The sequence below is a fragment of the Siphateles boraxobius genome, unplaced genomic scaffold (genome assembly GCF_051911475.1).
Source record: "Siphateles boraxobius isolate OS27281-9 unplaced genomic scaffold, OSU_SipBor_1 100, whole genome shotgun sequence".
Taxonomy (NCBI): Eukaryota; Metazoa; Chordata; class Actinopteri; order Cypriniformes; family Leuciscidae; genus Siphateles; species Siphateles boraxobius.
Genome location: NW_027508701.1, coordinates 680,769 through 703,745, shown reverse-complemented (window position 1 = coordinate 703,745; position 22,977 = coordinate 680,769). Strand labels below are relative to the sequence as shown.

The window sequence follows — 22,977 nt, the reverse complement described above, 5'->3', positions numbered from 1 at the left end:
TGGCCAGAAATTGCAAAGTAAACGTGATTTTTAAAGACTTCTTAAATAAAGAGATTGAAATGATTGTGATCAATTGCAAACAAAATACATAGATAATTATGCATAAATTAAGTGCTTTAAACCAACCTTTATTGCACATTAAATGCATTAATATTAAGTATTTTTTATATATATTTACAAATACATTAAACTCACACACACTCTCTCACACACACTCACACACACTCTCTCTCTCTCTCTCTCTCTCTCTCTCTCTCTCTCTCTCTCTCTCTCTCTCTCTCTCTCTCACACACACACACACACTCACACACACTCTCGCACACACACTCACACACACACACTCTCTCTCTCTCTCTCTCTCTCTCTCTCTCACACACACACACACACACACACTCACACACACTCTCTCACACACACTCACACACACTCTCTCTCTCTCTCTCTCTCTCTCTCTCTCTCTCTCTCTCTCTCTCTCTCTCTCTCACACACACACACACACACACACTCACACACGCACACTATGTTGTGTTTTCATGTATAATGGGGGCTCTTCATAGATGTAATGTTTTTATACTGTACAAACTGTATTCTCTCCCATAACTTACCCATCACACAAAACTTTCTGCACTTTTACATTGTCAAAAAACATCACTTAATATGATTTATAATCTGTTTTCCAGTCATGGGACAAAAAAAAGTCCCCACAAAGTCAAAAATATCTCTGTGGGGGACATTTGGTTCCCGTAACCTATATCAGGTACACACACACACACACACACACACACACACACACACACACACACACACACACACACACACACACACACACACACACATTATATATATATATATATATATATATATATATATATATATATATATTATGATACAAAGCATAAAAAACATTGAACTCATTCTTTACATATGAGCTGATTAAAAAGTAATGATTTGTAAATTACAGTGCCAATGAATGAAGAAGTCACTATTTGTATATAGACTATCAATATATTAACAATGCAGAGACTACAATATATAAACAATGAATTTTCTGTAGTTTTATTCTCAACATACACAATAAGTATGATCTCATTATAATGTCTGAATACTGTAATCACTGAATTACAGCGAGACTCGCACACACACTCCCAGAGACACACTTACAGGAAACTAAACCACTGAGAGCTTGACATCGTACAACAAAACTACTAACACACAGAGCTGCGCGAAAATGATGATCAACTTCACATTAATTCTCCTCTTCAATTTAATCTTCATATTCTCCTCTGGTAAGTTGTTGTTCAATTACATATATATATGTATATATATTGAAAAAGTTCAAAAGTTCATGTATTTCAGTAATTCAAATTGAAAGGTGATACTAATATATTTAGTATATATATAACTATATACATATGCATGATTCTACCTTTGAGAAGGCCAACATTTCTGTATTTAAAATCCTTTTTTTTTTTATTTCATGTAATATTCAAATTTTCTGAGATTTTGAATTTGGGGTTTTCATAAGCTGTAAGCCATAATCATCAAAATTATAACTGTTGCACGATATTCTAATTTTTCGAGTTTCACCTGTATATATTCTGTAATTGTCTGATTATAGACAAATGTTCTTCTTACTGAATTATCTGTTCACCAAATAAGAAATGAATTGCGTGGTTTTTGGTTTTGGATTGAATTTTAGTTTGATTTATCAGTCCTTAAAGTTGTTAAACAGAAACCCATTTTTTTATCTGCATTTTTCAGATAGTTTTTAAACATATTCTATTACTTCCGATCACATTTCATAGCATTCCACTTGGTTTCATATGAATAATTAATTCACCCATCCACGTGTTCCCCATGTTAGACCTATTCCTTTGAGTAAAAGTGTTTTTAGATATTTAATATTGTCTTTTGTGAATGTGTCAAATCAAGTCAGTAAAAGTGAACGGTCGTGTGTGCTTGATACACAACACAAAACTTTATGCACCACTTTATTTTTTAGGTAAATATGTATCCTCCTCATGTATCTACAAAGCCGTGGGTGAAAGAGTTGAGATTCCTCTGGATATTGGAGAATTACAAGAGGAAAGTCACCTGAGGTGGACACATAATGAAAGGAGGGTATATGACAGAAAGGGCTCAAATGTAAAGACACTTGATTTCAATGTCTCTCTCCCTGGATCCTTGATCCTGGAGAACATACAGAAAAACCAATCTGGGAAGTACGAAGGCGAAGTCCACGACAAAGACGGAAAGTTGATAAAGAAAACCACACACCAGCTCTGTGTACAAGGTACGAACTAACTTGTGGTCTGCTGCCATTCAAACCTGCATTAATGTTATTTCTCTCCTCTCTTTTTGCCCGTTCAAAGCAAGACCAAGTGTGTGTCAGCATTGAGCCTTGTGTGTGTTGTGTGTGTTTCAGAGCCAGTGCCTGAACCTACAGTCATGGTCGAGTGTGTAGACAAAGGAGTCAATCTGAGCTGTAGTCCACTGAACAGCAGTGAGGTTTTCGTGTCCTGGATGATAAACGGAGAGAAGTCCAACACGACGCGTGCCGTCTTACACGTCAGCTCGTCCGAGCTCAAACCTGGAGATATGTTCTCATGCACACTCGAAAACATGATCAGCAGAACGGCAGCTAAAGATGTTCAGCCAGTGTGCTCTGACACAGGTTATCCAGCAGAATAAATCACTTTACATGTTTATCCTCATGTATGACAACATTGGGTTAATTATATATTATAACCCTTTTAAAGGTCTCTATGCAACAAATGCCAAAGAAGACAAGAAAAGCAAAAAAGAAGAGAACAGCAACAACGAGAATAACAATGAGGGTAATTGTCTATTTTTGTCACAAAGTTCCTCATGATCATGTTTTCTGTTATGAAGCTCCCTTTATCAACCTTGATTGTTTCTTAAGTGAAATTATAAACACATATTACATGAAATTATATCATTATTGTTAAAATGTTCTTTTGCAAAAAAAGATCAAATATGACACTTACATTACATATATTACAGTTCTTTGGAATTCTTGATTCTCATTGGAATTGTAATCACAGAATTCTGTGAATAAATAATTTTTGTATAATGATGCTAAACTGTATAATTGAATGTTGTAATAGATGCTAGTTTTATGTCGCAAATCACTCTATGGTCTCATTCTCACATATTAAATTCATATCAAATTATAAATGATGGTGTTGAAAATGTTTGCTTTGATTTGATCCTTTATTAGATGTGTCTGAGAAGAAGTTGCTGTTTGGCTTAGATTTCTGGTGGATGCTGGTGATCCTGACCGGAGGAGCGGGTTTCCTCCTGGTCCTCTTCATCATCAGCCTCGAGTGTGTCTTTCGCTGCTGCAAACGAAACAAGAGGAAGGCCAAAAGTAAGAGCTGTCATGTGTTCAGTTTGAGTTCTGATCGGTTTTCTGTTCAGCTCATGTTTGAGTTTCTTTCTTCATCCTCTTGTCTGTTAATCAGGTCAGTTCTCCATTCTCTCCCTGTTTGTCACTATGGTTAATAACTAATTGATTTGAGTTCAGGTGTGTCTTGTCAATAATCTTGTTTGCCCATTCATTAATGGTACATTTACACGACAACGATATGCTTGAAACGGAAAAGTTTTACCTTTGAGTTTCATGCGTTGTCTAATCGATCCCCGTTCACAGTAGATGGCGATGACAGTAGATGGCGATGAAACACTATATATTGAACACGTAATACACATGTGCATGATGTCATTCTCTTCAGAGATTTGCGTTTTTGTTGTTTACACGGACACCATTTTCAAAAACTTACACTTTAAAACCCGTTTTCAAAAGTTTGCGTCTTCAAGCACCCAAAACCCCACTGTCGTGTAAACGAACGGCCAAAACGCATAAAAAGTTTTACATTTTTAGTTGAAATCGGTGTCATTTAAACAGCCTAAGCCCTCTGTTTCAGTCAGTCCCTTGTCTAGCATTATTTCAGTTCTCTGTTTATACGTTTTCTTGTTCGAGTATTGGATTAAAGCCTCCTAAAGCCTTTATAGATGAAGTGGGGAAAACTAATATCAAATATCTGAATATTCTCAAATTCTGAAAGTTCTCAAAGCAGTCGTTTGACGTTGTGCTGTCTCTGTCTGATCCACAGAGGAAGCTTTCTTTCAACTGGTCTCTCTCACACACACACGTCGCAAACACTATGTTGTGTTTTCATGATTAAAGCCACACTATGCAAGAATTGTACCTTAATATAACAGCTTCAAAGTCATTTCGGTGGTAAACAAACCCATAGTCGGGCGAATCATCCTGGTAGTAAAGCTTCGGGGGGACGCCGCTGGAAAAACCAGCAATGCAAGTTTGAGAGGAGCGCCCTCGACAAATCTTGAGAGAATCACGACATGCTTTACGGCAACGACGTCACACACATCAAAAGCAACATATGAAGCACGGAGACACTTGCGGGCATTTCAGACGTGATACTTGACGATGGAAAAAGCAAAGAAAACGAGTTCGGAAGAGACTAGGAAAAGGTAACGAGAATCTGACTGCGTGAGGAACCGGACAAGAGTCCCACTCGGTCAGGCTTTCACTGTTAAAGTTGATTCCTGCGATTATCATGAGAACAGTTGTCAATATCTCACATAAATATCAGGACATAAATAAGCCTGCACGTTGTAAACAGTGTAAATGAGCGCAATTTGCAAACTATTATGATAAATTGCAATAATCATGTCTAACGACATCATAACGGACATTGTTACGAAATACATACGAAATAAACGTACATGTAACTTTAATGATGTCATCTGGCATTTTGTAATGTTTACATTACACTCAAAAAACACAAATGAAATTATACAGTAGGCCTAGGCTATAGGCTATTTGTAATTTAGCTGCAATCATGTAAAAACGTTATAAGCCATCAAACGCGGTAGGCTACTTTATTATAAAGTGCAGAGGCCGTGAGTGCAGAGCTCTGCGTGAGTGGTATTTACGACAGTAACATTAAATACAAGTACTCTACAGTGACTCTAGGGGTCGCTGTTTGACAAAAACGGAATTCCTGCATAGTGTGCCTTTAATGGGGGCTCTGCATAGACGTAATGTTTTTATATACTGTACCAAATGTATTCTCTCCCATAACCTACCCATCACACAAAACTTTCTGCATTTTTACATTGTCAAAAAACATCACTTAATATGATTTATAAGCTGTTTTCCTCACATGGGACAAAAAAAAAAGTTCCCACAAAGTCAAAAATATCTCTGTGGGGAGAATTGGTTCCCTAACCTATATCAGGTACACACACACACACACACACACACACACACACACACACACACACACACACACACACACACACACACACATTATATAATATACACTCACCTAAAGGATTATTAGGAACACCTGTTCAATTTCTCATTAATGCAATTATCTAATCAACCAATCACATGGCAGTTGCTTCAATGCATTTAGGGGTGTGGTCTTGGTCAAGACAATCTCCTGAACTCCAAACTGAATGTCAGAATGGGAAAGAAAGGTGATTTAAGCAATTTTGAGCGTGGCATGGTTGTTGGTGCCAGACGGGCCGGTCTGAGTATTTCACAATCTGCTCAGTTACTGGGATTTTCACGCACAACCATTTCTAGGGTTTACAAAGAATGGTGTGAAAAGGGAAACACATCCAGTATGCGGCAGTCCTGTGGGCGAAAATGCCTTGTTGATGCTAGAGGTCAGAGGAGAACTGGGCCGACTGATTCAAGCTGATAGAAGAGCAACCTTGACTGAAATAACCACTCGTTTCAACCGAGGTATGCAGCAAAGCATTTGTGAAGCCACAACACGCACAACCTTGAGGCGGATGGACTACAACAGCAGAAGACCCCACCGGGTACCACTCAACTCCACTAGAAATAGGAAAAAGAGGCTACAATTTGCAAGAGCTCACCAAAATTGGACAGTTGAAGACTGGAAAAATGTTGCCTGGTCTGATGAGTCTCGATTTCTGTTGAGACATTCAGATGGTAGAGTCAGAATTTGGCGTAAACAGAATGAGAACATAGATCCAGCATGCCTTGTTACCACTGTGCAGGCTGGTGGTGGTGGTGTAATTGTGTGGGGGATGTTTTCTTGGCACACTATAGGCCCCTTAGTGCCAATTGGGCATCGTTTAAATGCCATGGCCTACCTGAGCATTGTTTCTGACCATGTCCATCCCTTTATGGCCACCATGTACCCATCCTCTGATGGCTACTTCCAGCAGGATAATGCACCATGTCACAAAGCTCGAATCATTTCAAATTGGTTTCTTGAACATGACAATGAGTTCACTGTACTAAAATTGCCCCCACAGTCACCAGATCTCAACCCAAGAGAGCATCTTGGGTATGTGGTGGAACGGGAGCTTTGTGCCCTGGATGTGCATCCCACAAATCTCCATCAACTGCAAGATGCTATCCTATCAATATGGGCCAACATTTCTAAAGAATGCTTTCAGCACCTTGTTGAATCAATGCCACGTAGAATTACAGCAGTTCTGAAGGTGAAAGGGGGTCAAACACAGTATTAGTTCAAGTTCAAGTTCAAGTTTCAGTTTATTGTCAATTCTACTATATGTACAGGACACACAGAGGATTGAAATTCCGTTTTCATTAGACCCATGGTGTAAAAACCCCAACATAACGCAGACAAGTATTAAAAATATATATAAATCACAATACAAACATTAGGCACATAATAATTTAAATAGATTTACATTTAAAATTGCAAACATTATGCTAAAAGAAAAAGAGCTGCAATTTTTAAAGTGTCTGGTGCATTTTGTGTGTGTGTGTGTGTGTGTGTGTGTGTGTGTGTGTGTGTGTGTGTGTGTGTGTGTGTGTGTGTGTGTGTGTGTGTGTGTGTGTGTTTGCGCGTGTGTGTGCATGTGTGTGTCCATGTGTGGCTATGGGGCAAAGAGTCACAGTTCAGTGCATCTGAGGGAAGGGCTAAGAGGGAAGAGAGTTCAACTTCCTGACAGCCTGGTGGATGAAGCTGTGGTTCGGGCTTGTAGGCTCCGATACCTTCACCCAGATGGCAGAAGACTAAAAAGCCGTGTGAGGGGTGGGTGGGATCACCCACTATGCTGAGTGCTTTTTTAGTTAATTGTGCATTGCAAATGTCTTTGAGGGAAAACAGTGTGGCACCTACGATCTTTCCCGCTGCATTCACTATGCGCTGCAGCACTTTCTGGTTGTGAGTGGTAGAGTTACCAAACCACACAGTGATGCAGCTGGTCAGGATGCTTTCAATGGTGCCACGATAAAATGAGCACATAATGGGTGCCGGGGCTCTAACTCTCCTCAGTTTGCTGAGGAAATAAAGCCGCTGTTGGGCTTTCTTAGCCAGTGATGCAGTGTTGGTAGACCAGGAGAGGTCCTCTGTTATGTGCACACCCAGGAACTTGGTGCTGCTTACTCTCTCCACAGCAGCACTGTTGATGTTTAGAGCAGGGTGCTGGGTGTGAGCTCTCCGAAAGTCCACAACAATCTCTTTTGTTTTCTCTACGTTTAGAGAGAGATTGTTTTCGCTGCATCACCTGGCCAGTTGGCACACTTCATTTCTGTAGTTTGTCTCATCATTGTTGTTGATGAGACCCACCAAAGTTGTATTGTCCGCAAATTTTATGAAACGATGTGTGCTGTACATTGGTGAACAGTCATAAGTTAGCAAAAGTGAAAAGCAGGGGGCTGAGAACACATCCTTGGGGAGCCCCTGTGTTCAATGTGATGGTGTTGGATGTGTTGTTACCAACCCCAACTGCCTGTGGTCTTCCGGTAAGAAAGTCCAACAACCAGTTGCACAAAGAGTTGTTTAGGCCAAGCCGGTCCAATTTCTGTATTAACTGCTGTGGCATGATGGTGTTAAATGCTGAACTAAAATCTATGAAAAGCATTCTCACATAAGAATTTTTTGTTTCTAAATGAGAGAGGGCTGAATGAAGAGCAGTAGAAACTGCATCATCAATGGATCGGTTGGCCCGATATGGGAACTGGAAGGGGTCCAGGGAGGGGGGGGATTATGGTTTTAATGTGTTGCATGACTATCCGTTCAAAGCATTTCATGACAATAGGAGTCAGTGCAACAGGACGATAGTCATTAAAAACAGATGGGGTTGGTTTCTTGGGAACTGGTATAATTGTGGTAGCTTTAAAGCATGTGGGGACAACTGCCTGGCTCAAAGAAATGTTAAAGATGTCCGTGAAGACATCTTTGAGCTCTTCTGCACAATCCTTTAGCACCCGACCAGGTATATTGTCTGGACCAGCTGCCTTCCGGGTGTTGATCTTAGAGAAGGATCTCATCACGCTTGCCGGAGAGAGACACAGAACCTGGTCGTCACAAGGAGGTGTAATCTTCTGTGCAGGGGTGGTGTTGTATGCTTCAAAGCGTGCAAAGAAGTTCATTAAGCAGAGAGATGTCACTGTCACAGGTCTGTGGTGGGGGCTTATAATCTGTGATTGTCTGGATTCCCTGCCACAGTCTCCTTGTGTCTCTGCTGTCTCTGAAGTTATGGGCTATCCTCTTAGCATACTGCTTTTTTGCCTTTCTGATGCCCCGGGACAGGTTGGCCCTAGCTGTTCTCAGGCCTTCATCATTGCTAGCTCTGAAGGCAGCATTTCGTGCCCTCAGTAGGTTGTGGACCTCTCCTGTCAACCATGGCTTCTGATTAGCACGTATGGAGATAGTCCTAGTTACAGTTACGTCATCAATGCATTTGGAAATGTAGGCAGTGACTGTCTCTGTATATTCCTGAATATCAGTGTGATGATTGTAAGTTGCTGCCTGTTTAAACATGTCCCAGTCTGTGGTGGAAAAGCAGTCCTGAAGTGCTGAGGAGGCACCTTCTGGCCACACACATGTCGTGTAGTATGGTGTTCCTAATAATCCTTTAGGTGAGTGTATATATATATATATATTAGAGGTGGGCATAGATTAATTTTTTTAATCAATAATTTTTTGTATTAGATTAATCTAGATTAAAATGGCTCATTTGAATTCTGCCGAAGGCATTCAGAATATATGTGCTACCCAAATAATGACTAAAAGTAAGTATTTGAGAACGGGTTTCTCAAGCCAGGTGGCGCATTAGACCAGTGGTTCATCTCCTGTTTCCAAAATGCATCACAAACTGCTTGAGAGAGCTGTACTACTATGATAATTGGTGATGAAAATCAATCATGTTCAATCAGATGTACTTGTGTTTACTAACTGATAGAGCTGTGCTGACGGGCATGCCTCGGTTGCACTCAAACATAGTAGTTTGACGACGACACTTCCCCTGCGCTACATCAGTGCTTGGCCCGGCATCTACCACTTTAGCTAAGGGATGCTTTGCGTTTAGGTGGTACTTGAGACTGTCAGCTGAATGTGTGGAATGCTTTTCAGAGAAGATAAGGTAACTTATTTTAGCACAATTAACACCCAGCGGTAATTCAGCAAAACAAAATCTCTGAATGCTCCACATGAAACTTTGGTCTTCCGACCTTTTAACATCGTGTCGATTTATTTTGGTTAATATGTGTGAGGGAGAGAGAGCAAGACAGCGCTTAGTGTGGAGATGGTGAAGTCGCCTGGCTCCGAAGTGAGAGAGTGCGCGCGCGCGACCGGGTCTCTCTCTCTCTCTCTCTCTCTCTCTCTCTCTCTCTCTCTCTCTCTCTCTCTCTCTCTCTCTCTGCACTTTCTTTCAGTTAAACATGTGCCCTGTCACAAGTGCAGCTGTTAATCTACATTAGCTACTCACCGATCAAATAAGACTTTGGCGGGACAAAAATTCGCTTTGGCGGGCGCTAAAAAAAATGCAATGCAGGAAAAACCCTGTTATTGCAAACAGGAAACAGCATAATTTGTCTCGCTTAGTAAAATAAAGCCAAGCTTTAGATCGTCTTTTCTTGTTAACCTCCTCTGCTCAAATCGCTTTGGCATCATGAATGACGCACAGATGCGTCGCGTGATAAAGGACAAAAGGGAAAGTTGTGAGTTCGCGGTCTGTATATTATGGCTGGGACTCGGAGCAGGAGCATCGACGATAAGAGGAATCGTTAACGTCGAGGGCATACAATATCGATGGTTTGTAAAACTTAGAACCGGTTCTCGAGTGGAACCGGTTTTCAATTCCCATCCCTACCCCCTACAGTGCAATTCGGCTAGGTATACATCCGCGCTAAAATATCAAGGGGAAAGTCATCAGAGCTTGCGTAGTATAGACCCAGCTCCCAACCTAACTTTGAGAATAGATTAACGGCGATATTTTTTTTATCGCCCGATATGAGTCTCACGTTAATGCAGCACGTTAACGCCGATAACGGCCCACGACTATATTGTGACGGGCGTCCTCGGAGGAATCAGCGTCGCCCTGGCAACCAACACAAAACACCTGCACCTCCTCATCGCCGGCTGATCGGTCACAGCTGCTCCCAATCAGCCCACAGCCACATAAGCAGCACATGCCTAGCAAACAGGCAGACGCTAGTCTCGAACCGAAGGAAAGCGCTGGTCTAACCTTTCTCTCTGTTCTCCCCAGAAAGCAGCGAGTGACTGACAGCCCACCATTGTGGAACACGTTTTGGACACCCACTTTAGTTGGGATTGAACACCGAAGAGCACTTATAGCACCAGCCATCACGCACCAGCTTACCTTCTTTCACCAGTTTTGTTTAATTGTAAATAAATCCACCCTCAGGGGCCTTTTCACGAAGCCTGCCTTGTCAAGTGACTCTTCACTCCGTGACAGTGGTGGAGAATGCAGGCAAATTCATGAAGAATCACCGACAAGTTCACCGCCCCAACTCCTAATTTTTTCCTTTTTTTTTGTTGGTCTGTGCACCACAGGTGGCGGAAAGCGGCGCGCTCATCCCCGCGATGGAGGAAGTGTTACAACGCCTCGCTGAAGTGAGCATCCGCCAGCAACAAATCGTGGAACATCTCGCCACTTGCCAGGGCAGGACGGAGGAAGAACTCACCGCCATCCGTGCCACCGCCGCCCAGCGCGTTCCGCTACATGATCCTCGCGCTCAAGCAACCCGCCTGCTGCCGAAGATGACCGCTGATGACGACGTGGAAGCCTTCCTGCAGGTCTTTGAAACCACCGCTCAGTATGAAGCATGGCCCGAGGACGAGTGGGCACGCGCGCTGGCACCTCTCCTCACCGGAGAAGCCCAACGGGCTTATTTCTCACTTCCCCGTGCGGACGCCGAAGACTATAACGAAGTCAAGCGGGAAATTTTGGCGAGGCTCGGCCTCTCATCCATCTGCGCCGCCCAGCAGTTTCAGGAATGGGAGTTCAAGCCCCGCGTGCCAGCCCTTGCCCAAGCAGCGGAGCTCAGCCGCATTGCTCATCACTGGCTCTTGGAAGGGAACCCCACCGTAGCTCAGGTAGCGGAACGAGTGGTGGTCGATCGCCTCCTCCGCGCTCTGCCCCGCGAACATCGACAAGCGGTTGGGATGAGGAACCCTTCCAACACCCTGGAACTCGTGGAGGCGATCGAGCTGGCGGATGCCATCCATCACCGCGAGGCTGGGGACCGAGCGCCGCCCTTTCCCCGGAGCGTGGTCCAGGACGACGTCCGCTCGAAGGGACCCCACGACCAGTCAGCAGGCCGACGATTTCCCCACCGCGAGATGAGCCTATGCCCAGCGCTGAGCCACCGTCAACCCCGCGAGCATGGTTGGCAGGTTGCATCGTCCACCAGCATGTACCATCGGGAGCCCCCGAGGCAGATTTGATGGTGGAAGGGAAACGTTTCCGGGCTCTGCTGGACTCAGGCAGTGCGGTCACCCTAATCCATTCACGGTTGTGCGCCCCCCGAAGCGGCCAGAAGAACTTCCTGCCGATTACCTGCGTGCACGGAGACACTCGCCAAGTACCGTCCCGTAGAATCACTATCTCGTCACCCCAAGGCACCTGGCCGGTGGAGGCTGGCCTGGTGAAGGACCTGCCGGTGGCCGTACTGCTTGGGAGAGATTGGCCCGGCTTCGACAGACTGCTCGCCGCCGCTACTCAGCCTGCCAGCCCAGAGGGGAACCGTCAAAGACGAAGACGCCCTCGTGGACCCCGCCGCCGACCGGCCCTGCTCGCCTCCGACAGCGGGAGAGATGGTGAGTCCCCTTCCCAGACTACTAATCTGTTTTATGATGTATACCAACAGGCTGCTGGAGGAGGCTCCTTCGCCAAGGAACAGCGGGAGGACGATCGGCTCAAGCACAGTTGGGCTCAGGTGCGAGTCGTCGATGGAAAAGACGTCCTCCCACGGCCCCATCCTCTCCCGCATTTTGTCGTTGAGAACGGCCTGCTCTACTGTGTCGCTCAGCGGAGGGGGGAGGAGAAGAAATTGCTGGTTGTACCCCGAGCCAAGATCGAAACCATCCTGGAGCTGGCGCATTCCCATCCCATGGCAGGTCACCTCGGGGCAGCCAACACCACTCAGCGCATCCGCGACCGCTTCCTCTGGCCACGTCGCCCAGGACCCCACCCCCCAGCCCTCTCATCCCGCTGCCGATCATCGAAGTGCCCTTCGAACGGATTGGAGTGGACATAGTGGGGCCGTTGCCAAAGTCTGCCCGGGGACACAAGCACATCCTGGTAATCGTCGACTATGCCACCCGGTACCCAGAAGCAGTCCCCCTGCGTAAGGCCACCGCAAAGTCCATCGCCCAGGAGCTGTTTCTGATGGCCAGCCGAGTCGGCCTCCCCTCGGAGATCCTGACTGACCAGGGGACCCCGTTCATGTCCCGGCTGATGGTGGATCTCTGCAAACTGCTACGGGTGAAGCAGTTGAGGACCACAGTCTACCACCCTCAGACGGATGGACTCGTAGAGAGGTTCAACCAGACCCTCAAGCAGATGCTTAGACGCGTGGCGGCGGAGGATAAGCGGGATTGGGACCTCATGATTCCCTACGTGCTCTTTGGGATCCGCGAAGTCCCCCAGGCCTCAACTGGCTTCACCCCCTTTGAGCTCCTGTTCGGCCATCAACCACGTGGGCTCCTGGACGTCGCCAGGGAAGCCTGGGAGCAGCAGCCGGCCCCTCGTCGCACTATCATCGAACACGTTCGACAGATGAGAGAACGGATCGATCGAGTGATGCCATTGGTCCGGGAACACCTCAGCAAGGCCCAGCAAGCGCAGCAACGCCACTACAACCGGGCAGCCCAACCACGGGAATTCCAGCCCGGAGACCGCGTCATGGTCCTGGTCCCCAGCTCCGCCGGCAAGTTCCTGGCCTCCTGGAAAGGGCCATATACGGTGGTGGAAAGGATTGGACCAGTCACGTACCGGCTGAGGCAACCGGGTCGACGGCAGGCGGAGCAACTCTACCATATCAACCTCCTGAAGAAGTGGGTGGGGACACGGGACCAGCTGGCTGCCTTGAGTCTCACCGATCCCGTTGTTGTTGATGTCAACCCTCATCTCTCGGCTGCCCAGAAGGTGGAGCTGCAGCACCTGGTCAGTCAGTTCCAAGACGTGTTCTCTTCCCAGCCCGGGCAGACCAGCGTGAACCAGCACGACATCAAGACACCCCCAGGAGTCATCGTCAGGCAACGGCCCTACCGCATCCCGGAAGCTCGTCGGCAGGCTATTGAGGAAGAGATCCAACAAATGCTGAAGTTGGGGGTGATTGAACCGTCCCGGAGTCCGTGGTCCAGCCCCATTGTGATGGTCCCAAAGCCGGATGGCACCCTCCGCTTTTGTAACGACTTCCGCCGCCTGACCGAAGTCTCAGAATTCGACGGGTACCCTATGCCTCGGGTCGACGAACTGCTGGACCGCCTCGGAAGGGCCCGGTACATCAGCACTCTAGACCTTACCAAGGGCTATTGGCAGGTACCGCTCTCTGAAGCTGCTAAGCCGAAGACTGCCTTCTCGACTCCCTGTGGCCACTGGCAGTACCGGACCCTTCCCTTTGGCCTGCACGGGGCCCCAGCGACGTTCCAGAGAATGATGGACATCGTCCTGCGACCCCACCAGGCGTACGCAGCCGCCTACATAGATGATGTGGTAATCCACTCCGAGGCATGGGAGGAACATTTGGATCGTCTGCGGAGGGTGCTCTCGGAGCTCCGGCGGGCTGGACTCACCACTAATCCCCGCAAATGCCACCTAGCCCTCTCCGAGGCCAAGTACCTGGGCTTCCAGGTCGGATGAGGCCTCATACGGCCGCAGGAAAAAAAAGTAGAGGCCGTCCACTCCGCCCCGAGACCCCGGACGAAGACCCAGGTACGAGCCTTCTTGGGGTTGGCGGGTTATTACCGATGTTTTATCCCCAACTTCTCCTCTTTAGCCGCCCCCCTGACAGACCTGACCAGGAAGGGGCAGCCGGAGAAAGTATGCTGGACCCCATCGGTCGAGGAGGCCTTTGCCCAGGTCAAAGCAGCGCTTACGTCCTCACCCCTACTCCGTGCTCCCGACTTCAGCTGCCCCTTTCTGCTACAGACGGATGCCTCCGACACATGACTGGGAGCCGTCCTGTCCCAAATCCAGGGAGGTGAGGAGCATCCGATCATTTACATCAGCAGGAAGTTGTCCCCGGCCGAGAGGAAGTACGCCGCCGTGGAGAAGGAAGCCCTGGCTATCAAGTGGGCAGTCCTGGAGCTCCGGTACTACCTCCTAGGCCGCAAGTTCACCCTGGTCACAGACCACGCGCCCCTACAATGGATGGCCCTCGAGCCAAGGACACCAACGCCAGGGTGACTCGCTGGTTCCTAGCGCTCCAGGACTTCCACTTTGAGGTACGACATCGGCCCGGGGCCGCCAACGCGAACGCCGATGGCCTCTCACGGATCTGGACAGCTTATGCAGGTCTGTCAGGGGTCATTCCCCACCCTCCCCTTACTTCACCCCTGCTATCTCCATTCATTCACAGGACCAGAACGACGCTTAGGGGGGGGGGGGAATGTGACGTGCGTCCTCGGAGGAATCAGCGTCGCCCTGGCAACCAACACAAAACACCTGCACCTCGTCATCGCCGGCTGATCGGTCACAGCTGCTCCCAATCAGCCCACAGCCACATAAGCAGCACATGCCTAGCAAACAGGCAGACGCTAGTCTCGAACCGAAGGAAAGCGCTGGTCTAACCTTTCTCTCTGTTCTCCCCAGAAAGCAGCGAGTGACTGACAGCCCACCGTTGTGGAACACGGTTTGAACACCCACTTTCGTTGGGATTGAACACCGAAGAGCACTTATAGCACCAGCCATCACGCACCGGCTTACCTTCTTTCACCAGTTTTGTTTAATTGTAAATAAATCCACCCTCCGGGGCCTTTTCACGAAGCCTGCCTTGTCAAGTGACTCTTCACTCCGTGACAATATGTATATATATTTAGGGCTGGGCGATATGGCCAAAAAAAATTATCACGATAATTTTTTTTATATCAGTGGATATCAATAATTATCACGATAAATGTAAAATCTTTATTTCTTTCAAGTTTAAATGCAGATTTTTGCTCCTAAGTGAAAGTTGTAGAAACCAGAGCGTGTTAAACTAGTCTTTATTGTCAGAACATATCATGACAAACACTTGCCAAACACGAGAACATTTGCCAAATCTGAGTTAGAACATTCAAACATGTGTCATTTTTCCTTAACAAAATAAATATCTTAATAGAAAAAAATATTTCTTAGTTTCTGTATGTGTTATTTTTATTTGGTAAAATGTAATATTCTGACTGTTTGAGTTTTATTAAAATTAACCATTGGTCATCCAGCATCATGCATTTAGATCATGATAACCACAGATAAAACCGGGCATAGCCTATAGCACCTCACTATCATGGCAAAATGTAACTTTATGGTTTCTATGGTATTTGTATGAAAAACTGTAGCCTAAATACATTATTAAATAACGTTATTATTATATTCCATTAGTCCTTACATTGTCTACATTAATAATATAATACAATTCAAATGTATATCCCACATTTCATAGTGCAGTTAATATTATTAGGCTAACGTCATGGTAAATGATGGGAATTTGTAGACGGAAAAGCCTTCTGACTGTATCGTTGCGCACAGTGTTTCTCCTGTTCGTCAGCGCTGTTTCATCTGCCTTTAAACTGGTTTAAATCACTGAGACATTTGTGTTCTTCGCTGAATTCAAGTGCTTCTCACTGGATCTCGTGAGCGAGGCCGATCAGAGTAAACGCGTCTGCTCTAGTGAGCTCGCGCTGCGCTGCCGTTTGGACTGAGCCGAGCGGATAAACTATGGGGCTAGAATTGTGTCTTTATTACATGCGAGAAAATAAATGATCTGAGAGAGAAAAAAAAGTTTGAGAGAAAAAGTTATCACACAGATAGCAAAAAAGCATTTCATGAGAGAAAAAATAATATTTGAGAGAAAAAGTTTTCATACCAATAGCAAAAATAAGAATATTTGAGACAAAACATTTTTTGAGAGAAAGTATTTATCATAGTATATATCATAAATATATATTTTCTGCTATCAGTGTGAAAACATTTTCTCTAAAAGAAAAAGTGTTTCTCTCAAAACGCTTTTCTTTGCTCTCGATGTAATTTCTTGCTTTAGTGTCAGGATTTTTGCTTTCGCTGTGAAAATTGTGTCATGGAGGGGGGCCATGTTATTTTTTTCCTATTGGAACGTTCCTATTGGCCAGTCGGGTGAGCATCGTCTTGTCTTGGGAGTCGAACTGAATCATTACACCATTGTTCGGTTCACATAGATAGATGCCGGTGGGCCGGTGGGCCGGTAGTGTTTCGAGGCCGCGAGGGCCGGTCTGATAATAGTTATACATTGCAAGTTCTTAGCAAAACCATCGGGCGGCCTGGTGTGCGGCCGCTGCCCACTGGTCAAACTGTACAGCCTCTCAATCCTTAAATGGTCTAGTGGTAGATCTTTTGCCTAGCGTGTCAGAGGTTACGGGTTCTAATCCGCACCCTTATAGTTTTTTTTTTTCTCTCATCAAAACTGAATATGTTCATCAGTGGTTACAGTCTATATCAAGCAGGGACATGTTTGTGTGCATTAACTGGATTTTATTTTATGATTTCACCCAAATGAATAGAGAGTCTTCACAACAGCGATAGATTGAAGCGCGCGTCAAGAATGTGTTTTTTTTTTAAATCAAGCTGAGAGATCATTGTTGATTGTTGAACCGATCATTGGCGATCGGTTGTCATGGATACAGTGTTCTCTTGTGGCGCGCGCAGTCTTCACTCGGACGCGCGCTTCAATCAATCAAAATAAAATGCAGTTAATGCACACAAACGTGTCCCTGCTTGATGGGATTTTTTATGTTCTATGAGAAAATACTTTCTCTCCAAACTTTTTTTGTCTCAAATATTTGTATTTTTTGCTATTGGTATGAAAACTTTTTCTCTCAAATATTCTTTTTTCTCTCATGAAATGCTTTCTTGCTATCAGTGTGAAAACTTTTTCTCTCAAACTTTGTTTTCTCTCTCAGATCATTTATTTTCTCGCATGTAATAAAGACACAATTCTAGCTCCATAATAAACAGTCCGTGCGGCGCGTGCGGTTCAAATGAGTTTCGCTCTGCTTTTGGCACATAAACATTATCGAATTCTTGATATCGTTTAATTGAGAAAAATTATATCGCGATAACTATCATTATCGTTTTATCGCCCAGCCCTAATATATATATATATATATATATATATATATATTATGACACAAAGCATAAAAAAACATTGAACTCATTCTTTACATATGAGCTGATTAAAAAGTAATGATTTGTAAATTACAGTGACAATGATTGAAGAAGTCACTATTTGTATATAGACTATCAATATATTAACAATGCAAGGATTACAATATATAAACATGAATTTTCTATAATTTTATTGTCAACATACACAATAAGTATGATCTCATTATAATGTCTGAATACTGTAATCACTGAATTACAGCGTGAACTCGCCTGTTCTGGTATCTGTTCCTGAACCGGTATCTGTTCCCTTTGTTCCTGAGCCGGTGTCTGTTCCTGAACCGGTGTCTGTTCATGAGCCGGTGTCTGTTCATGAGCCGGTGTCTGTTCCTGAGCCGGTGTCGGTTCTGTTTGTTCCTGAGCCGGGGTTTGTTCTGGGGGGGGGGGTTGCAGTAGGTCCCCTGATGGGGCCATGGAGGCTGTGTAACCTTGGCCACCTGAACTGTCTGATCCATCTTTTTCCCCTAAACTGTCTGGTCCACCTTGGTCCCCTGAACTGTCTGCTCTGCCTTGGTCTCCTGCACAGCCTGCTCCGCCCTGGCCGCCTGCACAATCTGCTCCGCCCTGGTTGCCTGCACAATCTGCTCCGCCCTGGTTGCCTGCACAATCTGCTCCGCCCTGGTTGCCTGCACAATCTGCTACACCCTGGTTGCCTGGACAATCTGCTCCGCCCTGGTCGCCTGCACAATCTGCTACACCCTGGTCGCCTGCACAATCTGCTACACCCTGGTCGCCTACACAGCCTGGTCCGCCCACGCTCCACGACCCAGGTTTGCCATTGCAATGCCCTGGTCCCGTTCCCCTGCACGAACCTGGCCCTCCATTCCTCCGCCAAGACCACCTCCGCTTCACCACCCTCCGGAACTTGTGTGGGGTTTTTTTTTGAGCGTCTGGAAGCTGCTCTTAAAGAGGGGGGCTCTGTCACAATTAGCCATGCACTCCCTGGGTTATCACGGACTACATTTCCCATCATGCACCTCCTTGGACTGATTACACCAAACACCATACACCTGCACTGCGCTGATTACACAAACCTGCGTCTCATTTACACACACACATATAAACCACTTGGATTGCTTACTGGACCTTGCTTCTCGCCGCCTGCCCCAACCATTGCTTGCTATCTGGTTTGTCTCTGCCTTGGCTCCGTTGCCTTGTTTGCTGTTGTTGATTCCTGCCTGTTTGACTACTCTAAAAAATGCTGCGAATGGATCCCCTTGAGTCTGCTGATTCTATGATGATAAACTTCACATTAATTCTCCTCTTCAATTTAAACTTCATCTTCTCCTTTGGTAAGTTGTTGTTCATATTCTGTAATTGTCTGATTATTGATAAATGTTCTTCTTACTGAATTATCTGTTCACCAAATAAGAAATGAATTGCGTGGTTTTTGGTTTTGGATTCAATTTTAGTTTAATTTATCAGTCCTTAAAGTTGTTAAACAGAAACCCAATTTTTTTATCTGCATTTTTCAGATAGTTTTTAAACATATTCTATTACTTCCGATCACATTTCATAGCATTCCACTTGGTTTCATATGAATAATTAATTCACCCATCCACGTGTTCCCCATGTAAGACCTATTCCTTTGAGTAAAAGTGTTTTTAGATATTTAAGATTTTCTCTTGTGAATGTGTCAAATCAAGTCATGTCAGTAAAAATGAACGGTCGTGTGTGCTTGATACACAACACAAAACTTTTTGCACCACCTCCTCATGTATCTACAAAGCAGTGGGTGCAAGAGTTGAGATTCCTCTGGATATTGGAGAATTACAAGAGGAAAGTCACCTGAGGTGGACACATAATGAAAGGAGGGTATATTTCAGAAAGGGCTCAAATGTTAAGACAGGCGATTTCGATGTCTACCGCAATGGATCCTTGATCCTGGAGAACATTCAGAAAAAACTATCTGGGAAGTACGAAGGCGAAGTCCACGACAAAGACGGAAAGATCATAAAGAAAACCACACACCAGCTTTGTGTACATGGTATGAACTAGCCTGTTCAAAGCAAGACCAAGTGTGTGTCAGCATTGAGCCTTGTGTGTGTTGTGTGTGTTTCAGAGCCAGTGCCTGAACCTACAGTCATGGTCGAGTGTGTAGACAAAGGAGTCAGTCTGAGCTGTAGTCCACTGAACAGCAGTGAGGTTTTCGTGTCCTGGATGATAAACGGAGAGAAGTCCAACACGACGCGTGCCGTCTTACACGTCAGCTCGTCCGAGCTCAAACCTGGAGATATGTTCTCATGCACACTCGAAAACATGATCAGCAGAACGGCAGCTAAAGATGTTCAGCCAGTGTGCTCTGACACAGGTTATCCAGCAGAATAAATCACTTTACATGTTTATCCTCATGTATGACAACATTGGGTTAATTATATATTATAACCCTTTTAAAGGTCTCTATGCAACAAATGCCAAAGAAGACAAGAAAAGCAAAAAAGAAGAGAACAGCAACAACGAGAATAACAATGAGGGTAATTGTCTATTTTTGTCACAAAGTTCCTCATGATCATGTTTTCTGTTATGAAGCTCCCTTTATCAACCTTGATTTGTTCTTAAGTGAAATTATAAACACATATTACATGAAATTATATCATTATTGTTAAAATGTTCTTTTGCAAAAAAAGATCAAATATGACACTTACATAACATATATTACAGTTCTTTGGAATTCTTGATTCTAATTGGAATTGTGATCACAGAATTCTGTGAATAAATAATTTTTGTATAATGATGCTAAACTGTATAATTGAATGTTGTAATAGATGCTAGTTTTATGTCGCAAATTACTCTATGGTCTCATTCTCACATATTAAATTCATACCAAATTATAAATGATGGTGTTGAAAATGTTTGTTTTGATTTGATCCTTTATTAGATGTGTCTGAGAAGAAGTTGCTGTTTGGCTTAGATTTCTGGTGGATGCTGGTGATCCTGACCGGAGGAGCGGGTTTCCTCCTGGTCCTCTTCATCATCAGCCTCGAGTGTGTCTTTCGCTGCTGCAAACGAAACAAGAGGAAGGCCAAAAGTAAGAGCTGTCATGTGTTCAGTTTGAGTTCTGATCTGTTTTCTGTTCAGCTCATGTTTGAGTTTCTTTCTTCATTCTCTTGTCTGTTAATCAGGTCAGTTCTCCATTCTCTCCCTGTTTGTCACTATGGTTAAAAACTAATTGATTTGAGTTCCGGTGTGTCTTGTCAATAATCTTGTTTGCCCATTCATTTAAGGGTACATTTACACGACAACCATATGCTTGAAACTGAGAAGTTTTACCGTTGAGTTTTATGCGTAGAGTCAAAACGATCCCCGTTCACACGGATCCGCAAAAACAACTAAAAACGCTGTATTCTGCTGCCAGGCCAGTAGATGGCGATGACCGTAGATGTCGATGAAATACTATATATTGAACATGTAATACACATGTGCATGACGTCATCGTCTTCAGAGATTTGCGTTTTTGTTGTTTAAACGGCCACCATTTTCAAAAACGTACACTTTAAAACCAGTTTTCAAAAGTTTCCGTCTTCAAGCACCCAAAACGCCACTGTCGTGTAAACGATCGGCCAAAACGCATAAAAGTTTTACATTTTTTGTTGAAATCGGTGTCGTGTAAACAGCCGCTAAGCCCTCTGTTTCAGTCAGTCCCTTGTCTAGCATTATTTCAATTCTCTGTGATATGTGGTTATACGTTTTCTTGTTCGAGTATTGGATTAAAGCCTCCTATAGTATCTCCTTCGTCGTGCGCTTGATTGGGGTGTGTTTCACAACCACACACATAAGTATAGATGAAGCGGGGAAAACTAATATAAAATATCTGAATATTCTCAAATTCTGAAAGTTCTCAAAGCAGTCGTTTGACGTTCTGCTGTCTCTGTCTGATCCACAGAGGAAGCTGAGTTTCGACTGGTCTCTCTGATGCCGGACTGCACAGATCAGCCTGATGTTGAGTACATGCAGAAAACTGACTCTCAGAGAGCGTCCAAAAGCATGCGTCCTCTTCCAGCTCTGCCCAGCCCTCGAGGGGCTCCTGCTCTTCCAGCCCAGTGAGAGAACAGCCTGGCCTTCCCGAGACTCTGAGACCAACACAACCAAAGCTGAAGGAAAAATACACCAGTCAAAACACACATCTACTCATTCTTCGTTTTTACAACTTTAAACAATTCAGGATAACTGTAAAGTCATCAGTACAATGAAGTACAACAAATGGAAGCCTAAAAAAGCTTCATAGTCAAGATGTGATGGTTGTGTGTGCGTGCGTGTGCCTGTGTGTGTGTGTGTATGTGTGTGTGTGTGTGTGTGCGTGTAATTTTGGTTTAGTCTCTAAGTTTATTTGGGCATGTTTGAGTTTATATGACTTTGTTTAACATATATAAATTTTACTGTGAACAAACAACATTTCTAGTTGCATAAGTATACTGTATGTATCTCACACTGAATCTAGGTCATTTCCGTAGATTATATGGGGATCTATGTGAAGTTTTGTGATTGGGCTCAGCGAGACCACCTTTGTACTTGCAAGCACAACAGACTTTTTGCACTTTTCCTGTTTTAACTGATGTCACTGAATTGTGGTTGAGTTCAGAAAACAGTGTAACACAGATCTCTCACACACATTCAGTTCAGAAGACCTTTAAAAACCTTTCAAATGTCCTGCACACTTACTGTTCAATGGCCTCAAGCAACACACAATTGAACAAAAACAAATTACAAGTTAGCAAAGTTACGTAAAAGGTAGATTTTTTTATTTGTTGTTTATTCTTAGTGTCATGGGACATCTGACACATGGTTTGAATGTGTGAATATGTGGGTACATGTGCTTTCCTCTTTTCACCTTCTTGATCTCTCGTTAAAATGTATTTGAATTTTCCATTGAATGCCTCCACATGACTCATGAACAATCAAATGAATAAACACATCATTGCGTAAGTCTTGCACCCAACTGAAAAGTGAGTGGGATGTGGTTTTTCAAGCAGTCGCAAGGTTAACCAGTCAGGGTTCTGCCCTGACAGTCTTGTCTCTGTTCAATGTTTCTTTGTTTGTCTTGTGCCTGAGCACATGGCTTTGTCTTTGGCTGCGTTCCAAACCGCATACTCAATGAGTAGGTACTTAATTTCAATAAGTACTTACTCAACGAGCACTAAAAGAGTAGGTACTTTATAGCCAAATCTCGTTGAGTATGGCCGTTTCTCAAAACCAAGAATGCAAAGAACGGACTTGTGTTCTTGGGGAGAACGCTCTTGCTAGTTGTTCTTGGAAGAATGAACTTACGAG

General features: G+C 44.5%; 1 protein-coding gene across 2 annotated transcripts; it reads left to right on the top strand.

Annotated features, from left to right (window-relative positions):
- The first annotated feature begins 1,142 nt into the window (after positions 1–1,142).
- Positions 1,143–22,652, top strand: LOC143747334 (uncharacterized). 2 transcript variants are annotated; one of them, XR_013206713.1, is made up of 9 exons: positions 1,143–1,286; positions 2,003–2,293; positions 2,426–2,674; positions 2,760–2,837; positions 3,242–3,391; positions 18,236–20,020; positions 20,106–20,183; positions 20,588–20,737; positions 21,593–22,101. XR_013206713.1 is itself a non-coding variant. In XM_077240078.1 (9 exons), the coding sequence occupies exons 1-9, from the start codon at positions 1,229–1,231 to the stop codon at positions 21,751–21,753; spliced, it is 1,464 nt and encodes a 487-aa protein (XP_077096193.1). In that variant the 5' UTR covers positions 1,143–1,228; the 3' UTR covers positions 21,754–22,652. The 2 variants fall into 2 exon arrangements, 1 of the variants encoding a protein (XP_077096193.1); XM_077240078.1 differs by having other exon boundaries at positions 19,772–20,020; positions 21,593–22,652.
- The last annotated feature ends 325 nt before the right edge of the window (positions 22,653–22,977 follow it).

Bases quoted from the DNA above. Each gene is read 5' to 3' on its own strand.
- LOC143747334 (XM_077240078.1), top strand. From the start codon at position 1,229: ATGATGATCAACTTCACATTAATTCTCCTCTTCAATTTAATCTTCATA. The intron at 3,392-19,771 runs GTAAGAGCTGTC...TGTGTGTTTCAG, and splicing joins AAACAAGAGGAAGGCCAAAA to AGCCAGTGCCTGAACCTACA. The intron at 20,184-20,587 runs GTAATTGTCTAT...ATCCTTTATTAG, and splicing joins CAACGAGAATAACAATGAGG to ATGTGTCTGAGAAGAAGTTG.